Source organism: Leguminivora glycinivorella, chromosome 12, assembly GCF_023078275.1.
Source record: "Leguminivora glycinivorella isolate SPB_JAAS2020 chromosome 12, LegGlyc_1.1, whole genome shotgun sequence".
Classification (NCBI taxonomy): domain Eukaryota; kingdom Metazoa; phylum Arthropoda; class Insecta; order Lepidoptera; family Tortricidae; genus Leguminivora; species Leguminivora glycinivorella.
In genome coordinates this window covers 5,298,140-5,316,063 of record NC_062982.1, presented here as the reverse complement: position 1 = coordinate 5,316,063, position 17,924 = coordinate 5,298,140, and the positions used below count along the sequence as shown (strand labels likewise).

Sequence of the window (17,924 nt, the reverse complement as noted above, 5' to 3'; positions counted from 1 at the left end):
CTCAATGCTTACAAATAATACCGTCTGGCGGGTGTTCAAACTGGGCGACTTGGGTGTAGAGCTTTATGTGCTTTTGGTGTTTTTTCTTAGTATCTAAGTTTGATGTAACATGGCTTGAATAAATTTAAGATTACAATTAGATATTAAATTTATTCATAAGTAATATTTGGTTGGTGGCAAAAAATAATCGTTCTATTCAAAAGTGACGTTTTTGACATCTTGTATGGAGAGATTGCATATCCGATCCATATCGTATCGTAGCAAAATTTTGGAAGTATTTTGATATTCGAATGAAGTCACTTTTTATTTAAAAGCATTGTTTCACTAAGTTAATAACAACTAAGTAAATATTTAGAAGACTTATGGTGTTAATAATAATATTAGGAATAAACACATTCATTTCAAAGTGAGTAAGTACTTTGCTTATGATTCAGGTCATCTTAGTAAGTATTTAAAGGCCTTAAAGTCACTTTGTTACTAGTTTTCGCGACAAAATGGAGAGTAGAATTATGTGTCTGATGATAAGAGTCCAAATGAAACTTTAAAGCTCCCTGTCCACGCTGATCAATGAGATTTCATAAAAGCTCTACCGCTCACACTGATAAGCAACGAAATAGTCCGTTTACTAATCCGACACTACCGGGAAGCGAATTGCACAAAAGCTACCACTATCCGCCCATATCGCGAGTCAAAAAGCTGTAAACAAAAACAATTGAACTTTCACCGGTCGCCCAATGCGCACGGGGGCGCCCGCGCCCCGCGTCAGTCTGCCGGCGGAGCCCGACCGGCGCGCACGTCCCGCGTCCCAGCTCCCGCGAACTTCGCGAGTGTCGTGACCGTCGTGTGTACAATGATCGCCCGTGCGCTCGCCGTGCTAGCCGCCGCGGCGCTCGCGCTCGCCGCCCCCGACCCCTGCTACGAGGACGGCCGCCCGCGCCGCTGCATCCCCGACTTCGTCAACGCCGCTTTCGGAGCCCCCGTCGCCGCTTCCTCCATCTGCGGCCGCCGAGGCCCTGAGCGCCTCTGCGACCCACCAGGAGACGATGAACCCGAAAATGCCTGCAGGGTCTGCGACGCCACCCGCTCCGATCGCCGCAACCCACCCACTCATCTAACCGACTTAAACAACCCTTCTAACGTTACCTGCTGGCGCTCAGCCGCTCTAGCCCCGTCTCCTACGAATCCCCTCCCGACAACGTCTCTCTAACCCTCTCCTTGGGCAAGAAATACGAGTTGACATACGTGAGCCTCCAGTTCTGCCCGAAAGCTGCACGACCGGATTCCGTAGCGATCTACAAGAGCGCGGATTATGGGATGACCTGGCAACCGTTTCAATTCTACTCGAGCCAGTGCCGTCGCGTTTACGGCCGGCCTAACAAAGCTTCGGTGACATCGGCTAACGAGCAGGAAGCTAGATGTTCAGATTCCCATAGGATGGCCGGTGAGAGTGCTAGCGGTTCTCGTCTCGCGTTTTCGACACTGGAAGGTCGTCCAAGTGCTCCGAACTTCGACGTATCGCCGGTGTTACAGGACTGGGTGACTGCTACGGATGTGCGTGTAGTGTTTAACCGTCTGCACATGGTGACTGAGGGTGACGAGGTGGATTACAAGAAGCAGGCGGCGGGCGGGACGCAGCACTACGCTGTGTCGGATTTCGCTGTGGGTGGACGTTGCAAGTGTAACGGGCACGCTTCTCGCTGTGTTCCTATGAAGGGGGAGGAAGGTCAGCAGCAGCTGGCTTGTGACTGTCGGCACAACACAGCGGGCCGGGACTGCGAGAGATGCAAGCCGTTCCATTTCGACCGGCCGTGGGGACGCGCGACGGCGAGGGACGCCAATGAATGCAAAGGTAACGCATGTTTGTGTTTTGTAATAGATGCCGTAAATCTACCCAACAATACTCCGGTGGGTTTCATACGTGACAATCGTTTAATACACCAAAGTGAATCACATCTCGCAATACAAGAGCGTGAACCATTGGCGTGTTGGCTAGGTACACTGTACCTAACTAGTGTGACTACTAGAACTGTTCATTGCATAATTAAATTAAGTTATGTTACTTTTGGTTCTGACTGACTATTTCTTTCATTTATAATAGATGTGTGACGAATATCAAATCATCACCACTGAACTGATATTTGAATTAATTGAATTGATAGTTTTTAGGGCCGATTCAACTTTTCAGTTGGCTTGCAGTCTATCAGTTTCAGCCCTTAGACTATAGTTGGGTAATTAGAGTTTGGGTATTTTTTAAAGTATTTACTATCTATTGTTGTTTGTTTCTCAGAACTTTACAACTTGAACCCATTATTAATATTGCGTTTCAACGGAAATATCAAAACCCATTGGAATTTATTTTTCAATCAATCAGTAACGGCACTTAAACTTTGTTAGTGATTTGTTTATTGTTTTTATTCCGTGTTTATTTTGCTCTCGCTTATTTATTGAATGAAATCAATTAATTATTTTAATAAGTTAGGAAGAATGAAGACCTTTTTTTTATACAGTTACTAGTAAACAGACAAGTTTGAACTAACATTATTAGTGGATGTAGTTATGCAAACAGGAACCAACTCACATTAAATTGAATTATTATATTTGCATTTTAACCTTATATCTTGTAACAACTATGGGCTAATTTATTTCATATTATTTCCGTTTACAAAATTACACATATTGTATCCAATTGATATTAGACGCAACTCTGTATTAATATTGACCCATGGAAATCACGTTCCTTAATATATTTGGTCATAAAATTATAATTTTAACATCATTACACTATCGGTCTGTACAAACATTATGTTCATAACTACACGTTTAGGAGAAAACAAAGGAATACACATTAAACTTAATTAGTTATACAATTTTATGTTACGCCGCCGTAATATTATAGTCCAGTCAACGAAGTATGACAGTTCCTCAGGAATTCATGATGCAAATTAACATGTCTAGAGGCGATGAGATTAATTATTGAAATTTTATTATTCTTGTGAAGCGATTTTTCGGTATCTTAATATTCTTAATTATCAGTTGTTTTTCCCAATTTTTGTAATACTGTAACACCAACGGGGTAGACATTACTACAGTTAACGTAACCTTCTGTTGTTGGAGTATGTGGGTCTCAATTCTCAGCATATTCCTCCTTTGACTCCGGTCTTGGGAAGCTTGGGTAATCTCCTCTTGCCGCTTTACAGAACGACGCTAAGTGGATTTGGAATGGTTTCCGTTTTCCGGATATCTTCCAAGCTTAAAGTCCTGCAAACTGACAAACAAACAAACAAACAAAGTTCATCCTCACTTTCTCGACACGTGGCACACCAAGCACTAACGGGCCTTTCGCTCGTTTTTGTCCAGAACATGCAAGTTGCGGAATGATCTACCTTCTGTGGTGTTCCCGTTGCGCTATGACATGGGGTTCTTCAAGAAGCAGGTATTTAGGGTTCTCAAAGGTCAGCAACGCGTAAGTGATTCCCCTGATGTTGCTTATGTCCATGGGCGGCGATGACTGCTTCCTATCAGGAGGCTCGTCTACTCGTTTGCTGCCTATTTCATAAAAATCTGCATATTTGTGGTAAATGTCTAATTTAATAAAAAATATATTTGCAGCATTAATGCAGTAGCATGATGCCTCGAGAAACGTCCCGCGCACTTCAAGCAGCTGAGACCATGGTGACGCAAACGGTACCTGGGTAATGTCACCATTGTTAGATAAGATCCGAGCAACAAGACCCAATGTCCCGTGAGCCGAAGCAAGAAATGCCACCACTCCCAACTCTCTACAGCGCCGTATGACGGACTGGAGTGCGTTTCATCCAAATGTACATTCAAGATGGATTCAAGCACCCCCTTGATTGTGTCGTCTAACGCTGCGACTTCAGATTGAAACAACCAGGTTGGAGCTGTTCTTAGAATGTACATTATACGCGGTGCAGCAAAACAGTTCCGCAGCAGAATAAGCGCAACATGCGCAGACAAGTTGTATGACTACCGAGACTAAAAGTCAAATTACAGTAAAACAAAAGGGGATATAGAAAGTTACCATCCAAGCAAATTAATGAGCCTTCTTATCGCGTAAGTGCCTAGATTTACAGGTTTCTGTTAATTGACCTTCTGCCTACTTGTGGCCAACTGTGTTTTAATCTGACATGATAGCGTCTTATAGCTGCTTTAATGATTTAAACAAGAATTTATTCGCAGTACTTGTTCAGGACAAAATATTCCAGGTTTTTAACTGTTGGAGACTTTGGAGTAGATATTTAATATTGGGAAGATTTTGTCATGCAATTATAGCCAACGGAAACTGTAAATGGCTGGATTTTCATCTTCCAATTTCCAACCTCTACCAAAATGTTCTCCATAGGTAAATCTCTACTCCATACAGTTTAAAACCTCAGTTTCAAACAACCTAAGAAACACGTGCAATTGATTATTCCACGTAACTGAGAAACCTGATATTGTATGGCCAATAGATAAATATGTAAATTGCTGGATTTCATCCTTTACCAAAATCTTCCCAATATTAAATCTCAACTACATTTAAAAACCCCAGCTTCAAACTACCCAGGTGAACACGAGAAGGCAATTAATGTTTCACGCACAGTACTGCCCGCTTTGTGCAGCATAATTGCTAGCTAAATACTCTAAATGCCTGCCTTTGAGCCTGCTATAATAATGACTGGGCCTTTACCCTTTCAGGACATTCTATTGAGCAATGTGTCAAGATTTATTTGGCAATTTGAGGATTGAAATGTCACGTTCCATGAAGATAGGTACTTTAGTGGTGATATCAAAATCATTTATAAATTTGTCATATTCGAGATATCATTAAAAGGCAGCCATCGACTTGCCATCAAATATGCTAGCTACTTCGCTCATTAAAAGTCTGAAAAAAAAAGGAATTTCAGGTGACATTTAAATCACTTGACTGGATGCATCAGTCGTATTCAGACGGCGGAAACTAAGTTAATAAAAAGAACTATCCAGGCTCCAGGCTCTCTTAGACCTAATTAGAGATAACTTTTTATCACAAAAATTGTGAGAATCGATTGAGAATTTCAACCCGTCGAGTATTAGTAGAACATCCGGATATGTGTTTTCACTCAGACCATCATCATTCTCCTTACCTTATCCTAACATTTGTCACTGCTCATGGGAGCCTGGGGTCCGCTTTGACATCAAATTTCAAGATTTGGCGTAAGTTAGCACCTACGCCAAATCCGAAAAAACTAGTGTAAGACTAGTATTTAACGAAAGCGACTGCCACCTGAAGAGTAACTAGGCCTTATTGGGATCCGTCCGGATTCCTCGCGATGTTTTCCTTCACCGAAAAGCTACTGGCAAATATCAAATGGTATTTAGGACATAAGTTCCAAAAAACTCATTGGTACGAGCGTTCGAACCAGCGACCTCCGGTTTAAAAGTCGCACGCTCTTACCGCTAGGCCACCAGACCATAAGTATTTTAAACACTCGTAAAGTGACCAACAGAGAACATTATCCTTTCTATAACAAACGAACGTACAAAGCTCTATATTGTTGACTGAGATATCATCTTGCACAAATATTTACACGCGCGGGCTGTGTACGCAAGGATATGATATTTTACTCGCATGAAATAATATACGTTGTATTTGCTATTGTATTAACATAACAATGATTCATGAGGAAAGCTAAATTCTTTCATATTCTCTTGAGTTTAGACTAATCAATGAGGTCGCCTGGGCAAATATGATTGTGCCTTTTTCAAATAAAAGGTACCAAATTGACACATGAACAACTCTAACAGGCTATAAATACAAGGTCAAAATTCGTTTTTATGATCAGCAACAATGGGGTACTTTTTGCTTGAAAACGCCCTATATATATCTGTTTAACATATGGAATACTCGACTTGGTATTTGGTACTATAACAATTTACATATGCTCAACGTACATATGTTTTGCAATAACTAGTTGAATAGTTTTATAGCGTGGGCATTATATATGCATATTTCAAAATTAATCGATATCTCACTTCTAATTAAAATATAGACTTGTCAGCTGGAATATTTGTAGTTTAAGATACACATTAGAATATTTACAATATGTACGATCATGTATGTAATAGAATATAGATGTAATTTTAAGTTATAAATCTACTAACCTACCTCAGTAAGTTCCTTTGAAAAAAAAAACAAATAGTTTTCTTAAAACAGAAACTAGAGAAAAAGACGGAGATTTTACGGGATACAAAAACTTCAACTATAGGTTTGATGTAGGTACTTCAATTATACTTAACACATAATGAGTTAATGCACATGAACTAATACTTTGAACCTTGATGTATATTACTACATACTTTATCAGTACTTTAACCAGTTCTTTCACACAAATAAATCAGGAACCGTCCATCCCAGCGATATGCGTAGGCGTCCGGAATGAAAATGAAGCCAATCCACCTTTCTACACATTCCTCGGGTTATCTGATTAAACGGGCCCAAATGGGCATGGGGATAAGCTTTTTTACATGTTTGGCATACGAGTTGATTTATGGCTCACTGTTGCATTATGCAATCCAAAGTATAAAAGTTGTCTCAATATTTAGTAGTTGGTAAGCTGCTAGGAATTCTATGCTAATTATTAAAGCCTTTGCAGTTATGATTTATTGACAAAAAAGTCAAGAAATATAATTGAATTAACAAGCAAAGTGATTCGCGAATGAAAATGAGTCTAATCCACCTTTCAACACATTTCTCTTTTTATCTTATTCATCATCATTTATTTATTTATTTATTAGTAAAAACATGTTTACATGACATTACAGTAAAACCAATGCGTCACGAAACTTAGATTTTAACAAAAAAGAGAGAAAATAAATAGAACAAAATTAAAAATAAAATTAAACAATTGATTTGGGCGATGACGTCACAGCGTGGCTCCGTTGCGTCGTTTGCCCCGGTGTGGGATTTGGTAGGTTGCTCCGGAACCGCCGAAAAACCACACCTTTCGGCCAGAAGTCTGCGCTCGCGATGGTGTCCTGCAGCGGCCGCGGCACGCGCACAACGAACGAGCTGAAGTGCACGTAGTGACGCGACTGCAGCTGTTGCACCCTCAGCGTGTAGCCAGTCTTCCGACGAACGTAGTCCACCACCTCGTCAGCCATGGCGGAGTAATGCAGTCGAGACACGTAGAGCGCCCTACTCATCATTCATCATCATCATCATTTATCTTATTAAACGGGCCCAAATAGGCACATAGGGATAAGCTTTTTTACATGTTTGGCGTACGACTTGATTTATGGCTCACTATTGCATTATGCGATTCAAAATAAGTATGTAAGTTATCATTTATCAAATTTCCCAATTGGTTAATATAATTAGTAATCCAGTATTTAATGGCTATATTATAAAAGTAGGTACAGTTTTAGTAAGAGGTGGTTGACTAAAAAATGAATAAATAAAACTTATGATAACGAGCGAAAAAAATCGCATGTGAAAATATACACGTATTCCTCGGGTTATCTGATGAAACGGACCGAAATAGGCACGGGGATAAACTTTTTTACATGATTGGCAACTGATCATTGGCATGGCTGATTATTGCATTATGCGATCCAAATTATTTCATATTTATGTTTAGAGTCTGGTGTGTACAGTGAGCTACGAAAATTGCATGGAGAAATTATGAAAGAATTAATTGATGAATTCGCAATTTTTATTAAAATTCATTAACTTTATACATGAAGTACCATCGTGATCAAACCGTTTACTGCAACCATCATAAAGTCCCGCCATTTTACTGGCAGCACTTTATCACATATTTACAACGTGCTATAAAATTAAAGGATCATTTCGAACTGGTCGTAAGAATGTTGTCTTGTGAAAATTCTCTAAGATAATCTATAATTTTATAAGTACGTGAAGTAAAACCCGGGTGTATTGCGTATAAATTATTGTCATAAATATACGTTTTAAACCCTTTAACAAATTTATAATATACTAGTTTTTTCCTGCGGCTTCGCCTGCGTACTAATTAATCTAATTTGTTTTTCCATACAAATTTTTGGACCCCCATTTCACCGGCTTGGGAGGTGAATTTTGAAAAATCCTTTCTTAGTGCTCCTCTACACCTTATAAAGAACCTACGTGCCAAATTTGGAATGTCTAGGACCAACAGTTTCGGCTGTGCGTTGATATGATATGTCAGTCGGTCAGTCAGATTCTTCTTTTATGTATTTAAGTAGATGAACCTGGATTAGCAATGTACGGAAGAGAAGTTTCCAAAATTGCGAATAATTAATTAATCTACGGTTGTACTCACGTTATTATATCGCTATTGCTGCGATGTTTCGGGCCAATTTGGAGGCTCTTCTTCAGGCATATATAGTTCACGCGGCGGCTAAACTCCGTGGACATGATTTGAATATGTCTCACGAAAGTTTAACGTGTAAAATTGCGAATCATGGAAAGTTCTCGGTATCGTTCTTCGCACATTTATGGCCAAGCTGTAGGTTCGATTTCTATGGCATTTCGTGAGTTGATAATAAACACCAGTGTGTAACTAACTAAAATATCAAATGAAGCGATCGTCAACTGTTTAGACATTGCGTAATAAATCTTAATCTCAATGAGATTGTTCTCAATGCCAACTTGCATGGGAATTTTCTCAAGAAAATTTCTAGTAATTTAAAGAAATTTTGAGAATATTCTGCAATATGTATTGCTACCCTTGATGCATTATACCAAGGATGCTGGGGACATTTCCGCGCTGTATTGCAATGCTAATACAAAATCCAACATTATTTGATAAGGTGCACCTTCGAATTGACTTCTTAGTATCATTAAATGCACAGCAATAGGACAAACCTACCATATCAATTGACCTCTCCATATTTGGACTTGAATGATTATTGCAAAATGATATTTTATTCGTTGTTTTATGCTACGACCCGTGTTATAAAACATAAGTCATTATTGTTAAATTATATTCGGGTCATAAATTGTTCGTTTTTGGTGTAAGTACCATGACACTATATTGTAAAATATAACTGTTCATATTAATTTATGTTTGAATAAGTTATGACTTAGTCCATTAGTATATTTTTGCACATGAATGGTAAATTCAGTACGAAATTGAACATTTTAAGTCATGAATATACATATTCGTTATTATAATTTGCAAACATTTTTTACAAGTACGTGTTTATATAAAAATCTAATATAAGCTACTATTTTTTTATAATTACTAATTACATTAAGACGTGTTAATGTATGCATAAAAATATTGTTTGATTTTTGAATACTTACTGAATGGTAGTTTATTATTTTGTTAAAGATATTTTATGTTTTGTTCTTGTACAAGTCATGAGTTATTCATAATTTAAATGACTTAGTCTATTTCTTAGCGTAAAAAAATATTTTGTTGTATATTTTAGATAAGTAGTTTGTTTTTTTTTAAAGATGATTATTTGGTTTTTGTAACGATTTTTTGTTGAAAAAGCACAGATAATTTAAATATGTGTCTAGAAATGATCATTACTCTAATAGTTAATTTATAGTATTTTATTCAACAGGCGTTTAAAGGAGGTCAAGAAATATGAGTGGCGTACTTTCCACGAGTATTTTGGAGTCAGTTAAACACCATTGCATACAATACTTTTACAACGACCATGCACTTAGTTTTTAATAGTTTTTTTTAAATAATTCTCGCGAAATTCACACTGTTTCCTGTATTGCAAAGGTTTGCACTGTCAGCTCAGCTGCCCAAAGCCTTCCCGCGCACGCACGCAGTATCGTTAATGCAATGCGTTGCCATGATTACAGAACCAAACAATGCGTTTTCAGTTTTTTCGATACGCACAATCCTGTAAATGACGAATAACAGTTCGGGAGTAGAAAAATCATTAAAAGGTTTGATTAATAAATAATGTATTGATTCCTACATGACGACCGGTCTGGCGCAGTCGGTAGTGACCCTGCCTGCTACGCCGCGGTCCCGGGTTCGAATCCCGGTAAGGGCATTTATTTGTGTGATGAGCACAGATATTTGTTCCTGAGTCATGGATGTTTTCTATGTATATAAGTATTTATATATTATATATATCGTTGTCTGAGTACCCACAACACAAGCCTTCTTGAGCTTACCGTGGGTCTCAGTCAATCTGTGTAAGAATGTCCTATAATATTTATTATTATTTTATTATTTATACCTAATAACATAAGTGACCATGACTGATATGTTACTTAACACTTATAAAGTTAAAAATATGCATAGGTAGAGTATTTTACAATAACAATTTATGTGCTTTAACATGTTTATTTAAGACTCATAGATATTTTTAAACAATTAGCAAAAGTGGGTTAAGTATCATAACACAGTCTTGAAAAAATTTGACGTCGTCGAACAATTCGCAATAAAAGAAAAGGGCATTATTTCGTCAAATTGAAGTTTGTTTTGAAATTAAGCTACAATAATCACTACTACTGAACGTATTATAGCTGAAAAACACAACAATCTATATAAAAAACAATTTTTTTTAAGAGAAACACAAAAAAATGAGAAAAAATCTTTAGACGCCATTTTCTCAAAATGGTTCACCATCCATTTGTTAAAACGACTACACAAACTGTGACACAATTTGCATTTGCTATTGGAATCTTGCGTAATAGCACTTAAGTAGTAAAATACATCCTTGATACGATTTGATACTTTTATGTTATAGGATGGGGGCAGTAAATCATAGTGCGTGGGCGCACTGTTGCGGATTCGCTCGAAAGTGCCTTAGGGAACAGTTGAGAGGATAGAAGTACAAATTTTGTCCATTTTCCTTTTCCTACATATTTAGATACAGTTTTGTGCTCCTTTACCACGAATAGTTTTTACATCAAATTATGCCTTTATTTTAATGTTAACTAACACAGAAATGTTACTTAGTAATTTCAGTTATTTGAAAAGCATAGAATTAAAAAAAACATCTAGGCATGCGAATGATGGTCGTTTCTCCGAACAAATCTTCCTATGACATAGGAAATTATAAGATAATTTATAAACTAAAGCAAAAAATGACATCTCATTGTACGATAAAATTGCGCGATGTTGGATTTTTGGCGACCAAGAACGCCATCTACCAGGATATTGGGTAAACCGTATTATACACTTTTAGCTTTTGAATCCTTGGCGGCTATTATGCCTCCAATTTTATCACTTATCTACGTGGATAAAGCATCCGTCACGCTTTGGCAAGTATGTCAGTGTAAGAGTGACAGATGTCTTATCCACGTGGATAATGATAAAATTGGAAGCATAATACGCCAGAAAGTATGATCCAAATGAGCACGCTTTCTTAAATAAGTATCTTTAAAATCTATGCACACCGCACTGACACCTATATTAGTAGTCAATCTCACGTAAAAATGTAATTAAATTACTCTTATTTTAACATATTCAATTATTAAAGGGTGTGGCGCCCAAAATTCGTTCCAATTGATTTACGAGGGTCGTAACAACAAGTTTTACGGCCACAGATAATTTTATTGCCAGTTAAATTTCAATAACATGATAACTACTTTATTGGCCAGTTAAATGTACATGTGTTGTATTGAGCACTTTGTCTGGACGTGAACAACGGCACTTTGCACTTTAGTGTTAATTTGACTTATGACACTACAATATGCGCTAAGATTGCTAAAGGCACTTAGTATCATAGGACATATTAAATTGTTTGTTTGTTTTTCTACAATTCATTTATTCATTGTACATGTCATTTAAGGGATACCCTGTATATTATTTACACACGTGCATATAATCACGCTTGTATCCCATAAACGGGTAGGTATAGTGCATGAAACTACTCGTTGATTGATTAATTATCTCGTTTCAATGCCGCACTTGGCAATAAAGGGGTTGAAACAAAACGAAATTGTGACATTGCAGTGACAGGTTGCCAGCTCTCACCTACGCTACAATCCACTATTTAACCTATGTCTGACAGTCGACTTCTATGCAACACCTACGGGAAGAAAGGGGGTGGTAAAATTTTTAATCGGTCACTACCGGTTAAGAATTTTTTTGTCATAATAAACACACGAAAAATAAAAATATAAATCTGCGACGACCAACGGACCAACAAATCCAGAAGGGAGCAGGTTCGAGTCCTGGGGGCCGATTTTTGAGTCTCACGGCGTTCGAATTCAGAAAATTGTCACTGAATAGTTATTTGTTATACAACGCAAAGTTGTATTTTAACGCCGAGTGTGGAATTGAAAAACGAGCAAGTGAAAGGATTCTATAGTTGAACCACGAGCGAAGCGAGTGGTTCGAGAATAGAATCCTGAACTTGCGAGTTTTTTAACACACGAGAAGTAAAATACATTTGCACCCGAGTGTAACACAAAACTTTTCCCCTCACTATAGCGAGGAAACTACAACGCAAAAGATGCGTTTATCACTGCTTCTAGTAGTTCCACAGGTAGTAAATCCTCTTTATTACTAGATTCACCTACTTTTATCAATTTTAAAGCAGTTAATTTGACTTTATTCAAGGTCAAATTACTTTACCCGCTAGTGGATAAAATGCGTTTTTACCCGCTGGTATTAAAGGACAAAACACGTGTTTCCGAGCTAGTGAGGGGAAAAATAATAGGCAATTCACCGTTTTCAACCGGTATTTTAGTGACAGTGAGACTCAAAAATCGGCTCCCTGCCGAAAGTCTGTCTTTTTCCATTTTTCCTTTGATTTAAAAATAATGTAACTATTTAATTTTATTTTAGTACTTTAAGGTATCAAAACTGATATTTCATAGTTTATTATCTAATTTCTAACGTAGTATAAAATTGGAATCGTATTTGAAACTAATAGAAAACTTTTAATCAATGAATAATTCATAGAAGCTCGCATCATATAAATGGAAAAACAGCTTTTCCAAGAAATATATCCCACTGTTAATAATTCCTATTTCTAAAGAAGTAATAAAAATATTTGTCACAATAAAGTCCCTCGAGGAACATCTTTCCCCCGCCGACGGAAATTAATTCGTATTTCGGAAATTGCGGGCACATACATTCCGTCTACATTGTCGACATGCAGGATGTTATTGTGACACTTTGTGACAAAATAATAGAGAAAAGGGCCCCTACTACTAGTCTTGCCAACAAATGGCATGATCAGTTTGGCGAGTAAATTTAAAAATGTATGCGTACCTTTAAAAATAAATAATATAATGTACACGTGACGAAATGTACCTATGTATTTTTTTTTTGAGATAGATGGCAATCGATCAAGCAGCACCGATAGCATGGTCAACGTATTTTGAACTCATGGTAGTATACATAGTAAGCTTTACCATGAGCTTGACACTGAAGTAGGGATTACGGTTATAATTATCTTGAACCATAATAATATATTATTTTATATTAGCTAATGGGGCTCGTTCAAATAAAACAATAAATAACCTAACCACAAAATTAAAATTTTGAAAAAACCCCCGACCGCGACCTTGTGGACCGATTTTCATGAAACATGGCTAAGAACACTCCCGACTAACACAGCTTTCAAATAAAAAAAAACTGAATCGAAATCGGTTCATCCATTCAGGAGCTACGATGCCACAGACAGACATACACACAGACAGACAAACAGACAGACAGACGGACAGATAGACAGACAGACAGACAGACAGACACGTCAAACTTATAACACCCCGACGTTTTTTCGTCGGGGGTTAACCTTTCGTATGCGTCTGTCAAAAAATTGTCATTAATATATTAGTCATAATAACTACATGTTAAAGTTGAAACAATATGGAGCAGATCTGCTCCTAAGCATACGAGAGGTTAAATAGTACTAACCTAAATAGTAAAACGTTACAAAGTCGTACAAAATTGGACAGAGGAAGTTTCTACAACAATTATTTATTTAAAAATTAAAATTTTGAAAAAACCCCCGACCGCGACCTAGTGGACCGATTTTCATGAAACATGGCTAAGAACACTCCCGACTAACTCAGCTTTCAGACAAAAAAATTTAAATCTAAATCGGTTCATCCGTTCGGCAGCTACGATGCCACAGACAGACACACACACAGACAGACAAACAGACAGACAGACAGACAGACAGACAGACAGACGGACAGACAGACAGACAGACAGACAGACAGACACGTCAAACTTATAACACCCCTTTGTTTTTGCGTCGGGGGTTAAAAAGTGTTTTAAAATAAGTTAATTATACCCCTCGACCCTTTTTGAATAACTTCAAGAACTGTCCTAAGCATCTCACGGACTGACAAAAAACGAAATTGTCCAACCCCTTTACGATTGAATAGGTAATTCATTGAAAACCGTAATGATGTGACTCATATTATTACATATAAACAATTTCTTGCTTATATGTAGTAGAAAATAAAATTTTCTGTTTTAGTCAAAATTTGCCACTACCGCTAAATGCCAAGCGGATCACTGGAAACAGCTAAGATATCATATCAATACAAATTCAAATATAACATTCCGCATTCATTTATATTTTCAGAAAAAAATATTTTGGTTTATGTATTTATGATCTTTGATACTAAAGTTGCCCCTTTTCTTTGGCTTAACGTCGTAAGGGTCAACGTCCTATCCTCATATTCAGTTAGATTCAATTTAAATCATATTAAATTGGAACAAAGTCGCATTTGTTTTGATTTGTTCCATTTTCAAAAAATAAAATAATAATATAAACTTTAATCTCGGCACTATAAGTTAACATTTCAGTGTCATTTTTTATTTATTTAAATGGCTGCCAGGCAGATAATCCACTATCATAATAATATGTTTATCATAGAAATATGCACTGAGAGAAATTTGCATTGTGAATTTAACAAGTTCGACTTGTTGCGGTTTATCCGTTTGAATCAGCCAAACGTATGTTTAAAACAATATGTGTCAGGTTGTTTTTATGAAATCGACTTGTTGATTCAAATATATTGCCGATTCAAATGACAAGTAGCTTGTTGTTTGAACCAAAGAGCACGTAGGCGCTATTTTAACCAAAAAACTTGTTGAACAAACATGAAAACTGGTTGTATTTTCTCTCAGTGTGATCATAGGCAACATGCCATCCTTTTTTTTCATGTTGGAGAAAAAGGGAGGCATACAGACCTATGATCCTATTTCTATAATGAACATATGATTGTGTACTATCGGCCTTAGAAGGCTGAACTGGCTAAAGTAACCGACTATCATAACTGACTACATTTACATCTTAAATCAGACGAGTTCTATATAATACACTGTTACACATTTGTTATTAATTATATCGTAGTATTATCAATCTCCTCTGCTGGTAATAAAATAAATCACCATAAACATGGGAGGAACGTATTTATACACTGAATCTGGGTAATAAAAGTAGATAATCTCGTTCGGATTATCATACGTTTTTTGTGTTAACTAGTTGAATAAATGCATAACAAGAACGTGGTTTTCATGTGTTATGAATCTTTTTTTATATACCTCGTCGGTGGCAAACAGGTATACGGTCCGCCTGATGGAAAGCGGTCACCGTAACCAGCGCCTTGCTGACCCATTGGAAACTCATACACTCCTTTTTTGAAGAACCCCATCGGAAACACCTCGGCACGGAGCTCATTCCACAGCCGGACCGTCCGCGGGAGGAAACCGCACGGTACGCGACCATTTAGGTTGCAAGGTGTGTAGATGAGCGCCCTGTCAATGGCGAGCGGTGGTAACTTAAGTCCTTACCTACTTAAGGTATGTACTATGCAGTCATAATTTTAAGGAGTTATTCCAATTTATCCTCCTGGGACCGCTTGGCAATTTATTCTAGAAATTGGATTAGATACTAGCTTTTGGGTAATTACTGCCATGACTGTCACAGATTGTGTAAAAGAATATATAGGAATGGGAACGGTTCTATTCATTTCAATTATTTTGCGAGAACCATAAGAGTATATAGAGATATATCGCAACCAGCGACAATATCCTTTACGCGACGCTCGAGATCTTTATAGTGGCGCGCGCAAATAAACAGAGATCGGAGATAAAATGCATTGTCTGTTGCCTCACAGCACAGCCATGTTCTCGTGGTAAGTGTCAAAGAGTCGAACTCTCTGGAAACCAATTAGAAAAGTAATCTCTACCTCGCGAGATCTCGAGAGTTCATTTCAGAAACACAATAATGTCAATAGGGAGTTTTGCATATTAGTCGAGATGACGATCAATGTTATCGAAAACAGATTAACAAATTGGCATTAAGTACCTATTTATTACATATTTTGTTTTGAGTCATACTTTTCAGCTTAAATTCACCCACCCATTCTACTTTGTGCACCCAGATTTAACTAGCAAGAAGCTACTTTATCATTTTTTTTTTCTCTTTAATCCTATATTTTGTATGTGTTATTTTGTAAATATTTACTTGTGCACTGTAAGTTGATAGTCCTATGATAATTTTGGTTATCGATTTACTTACCCAGTTTAACAAAACTTTATCTCGAACGTTTGACTGTCGAGGCGCAGATTTTCGCGCGAGATCTCGAATCACCAATCTATTTCGAGATCATGATGGTCGCTCTGACTTTGAGACTCGCTTCAGCATGATTGGAATACTCTGGTGGTAGTGCTATAATACGGCCACAAGCACTGACAGGTGCGACCTAACATTGACTTAGCCAAACCAAGATGGTAGAAAACACTGACCGAAGCTTAAATAACATAAGCGTCACAACTAGTGGGCATTTCACCACAGTGACATTGACACGAAACTGATAATTATGTGCCTATTTCTGGGTTGATAATGATAAGATTGATAAGTAACATTGTTACTCAGCGTCAATATTTCCTTGTTGAACAGGCAATGGACGGCGAAGTGTCACTGCCGGGCGACAATTGTCACTGTTGTGAATAGGCCACATAAGGCCGATTTTTGAACTTTGACATCTTCATAGCCAATAATCAGTCAGAATATTCTTTATTCAAATAGGCTTACAGCACTTTTAAATGGATAATATTCAGGAAGTAAGAATAAGATTAAGGTGCAGGTTTAAGTAGATCAAATATTTCCTAATTGTATAAGTCAAAAGTTTCCTCTTCCTACGTATCTATAACATTTGACTGAATTAGGAAGTAAAGTTTATTCTAACCTCACAAGAAACTTGTCAAAGCTCAAAGTTTGCGTAACATTGCGATTCTCGTTTGTTCAAAAACTTAATACTTAGGAATCTCAGGTTCATTACAGACGTTCATTTTAGAATTTGTCAAAGTAATTATAAAACAACGTTGTACGTAGAAATACGTATAAAGACGTATCGTCCACGCACGGCTTAGTTATTCATCTACTCTACTTTAAAATGCAAATTTTTAAGTGACATCGAAAGTAAAACTCATAAAACTGATAAAGATTCTATCAAAATGTTTGTTTTTACTGGCCGGGCGCCGAAGGCACCCTCATACATAGAGTCAGGCGAAGCCGGACGCACGCGGTCGAAGGCGCCCTCATACATAGAGTCGCATGAGGTTGAAGGCCGGGTACCCAAGGCGCCCTCATATATAGAGTCGGGCGAAGCCCGACGCACGCGGTTGAAGGCCGGGCGCCCAAGGCGCCCTCATATAGAGTCGGACGAAGCCCGACGCACGCGGTTGAAGGCCGGGCGCCCAAGGCGCCCTCATAGATAGAGTCGGACGAAGCCCGACGCACGCGGTTGAAGGCCGGGCGCCCAAGGCGCCCTCATACATAGAGTCGGACGAAGCCCGACGCACGCGGTTGAAGGCCGGGCGCCCAAGGCGCCCTCATACATAGAGTCGGACGAAGCCCGACGCACGCGGTTGAAGGCCGGGCACCCAAGGCGCCCTCATACATACAGTCGGACGAAGCCCGACGCACGCGGTTGAAGGCCGGGCGCCCAAGGCGCCCTCATACATAGACTCGGACGAAGCCCGACGCACGCG

The 17,924-nt window shown here is 38.1% G+C and overlaps 1 protein-coding gene across 1 annotated transcript in view; it reads left to right on the top strand.

Annotated features, from left to right (window-relative positions):
• The first annotated feature begins 775 nt into the window (after positions 1-775).
• LOC125231852 (netrin-B-like) overlaps positions 776-17,924 on the top strand; it is a 326,574-nt gene continuing 309,425 nt past the window's right edge. Inside the window, 2 exon segments of the mRNA XM_048137431.1 lie at positions 776-1,163; positions 1,166-1,849. Coding sequence (XP_047993388.1) covers positions 851-1,163; positions 1,166-1,849 — 997 coding nt within the window. The 5' untranslated portion in view covers positions 776-850.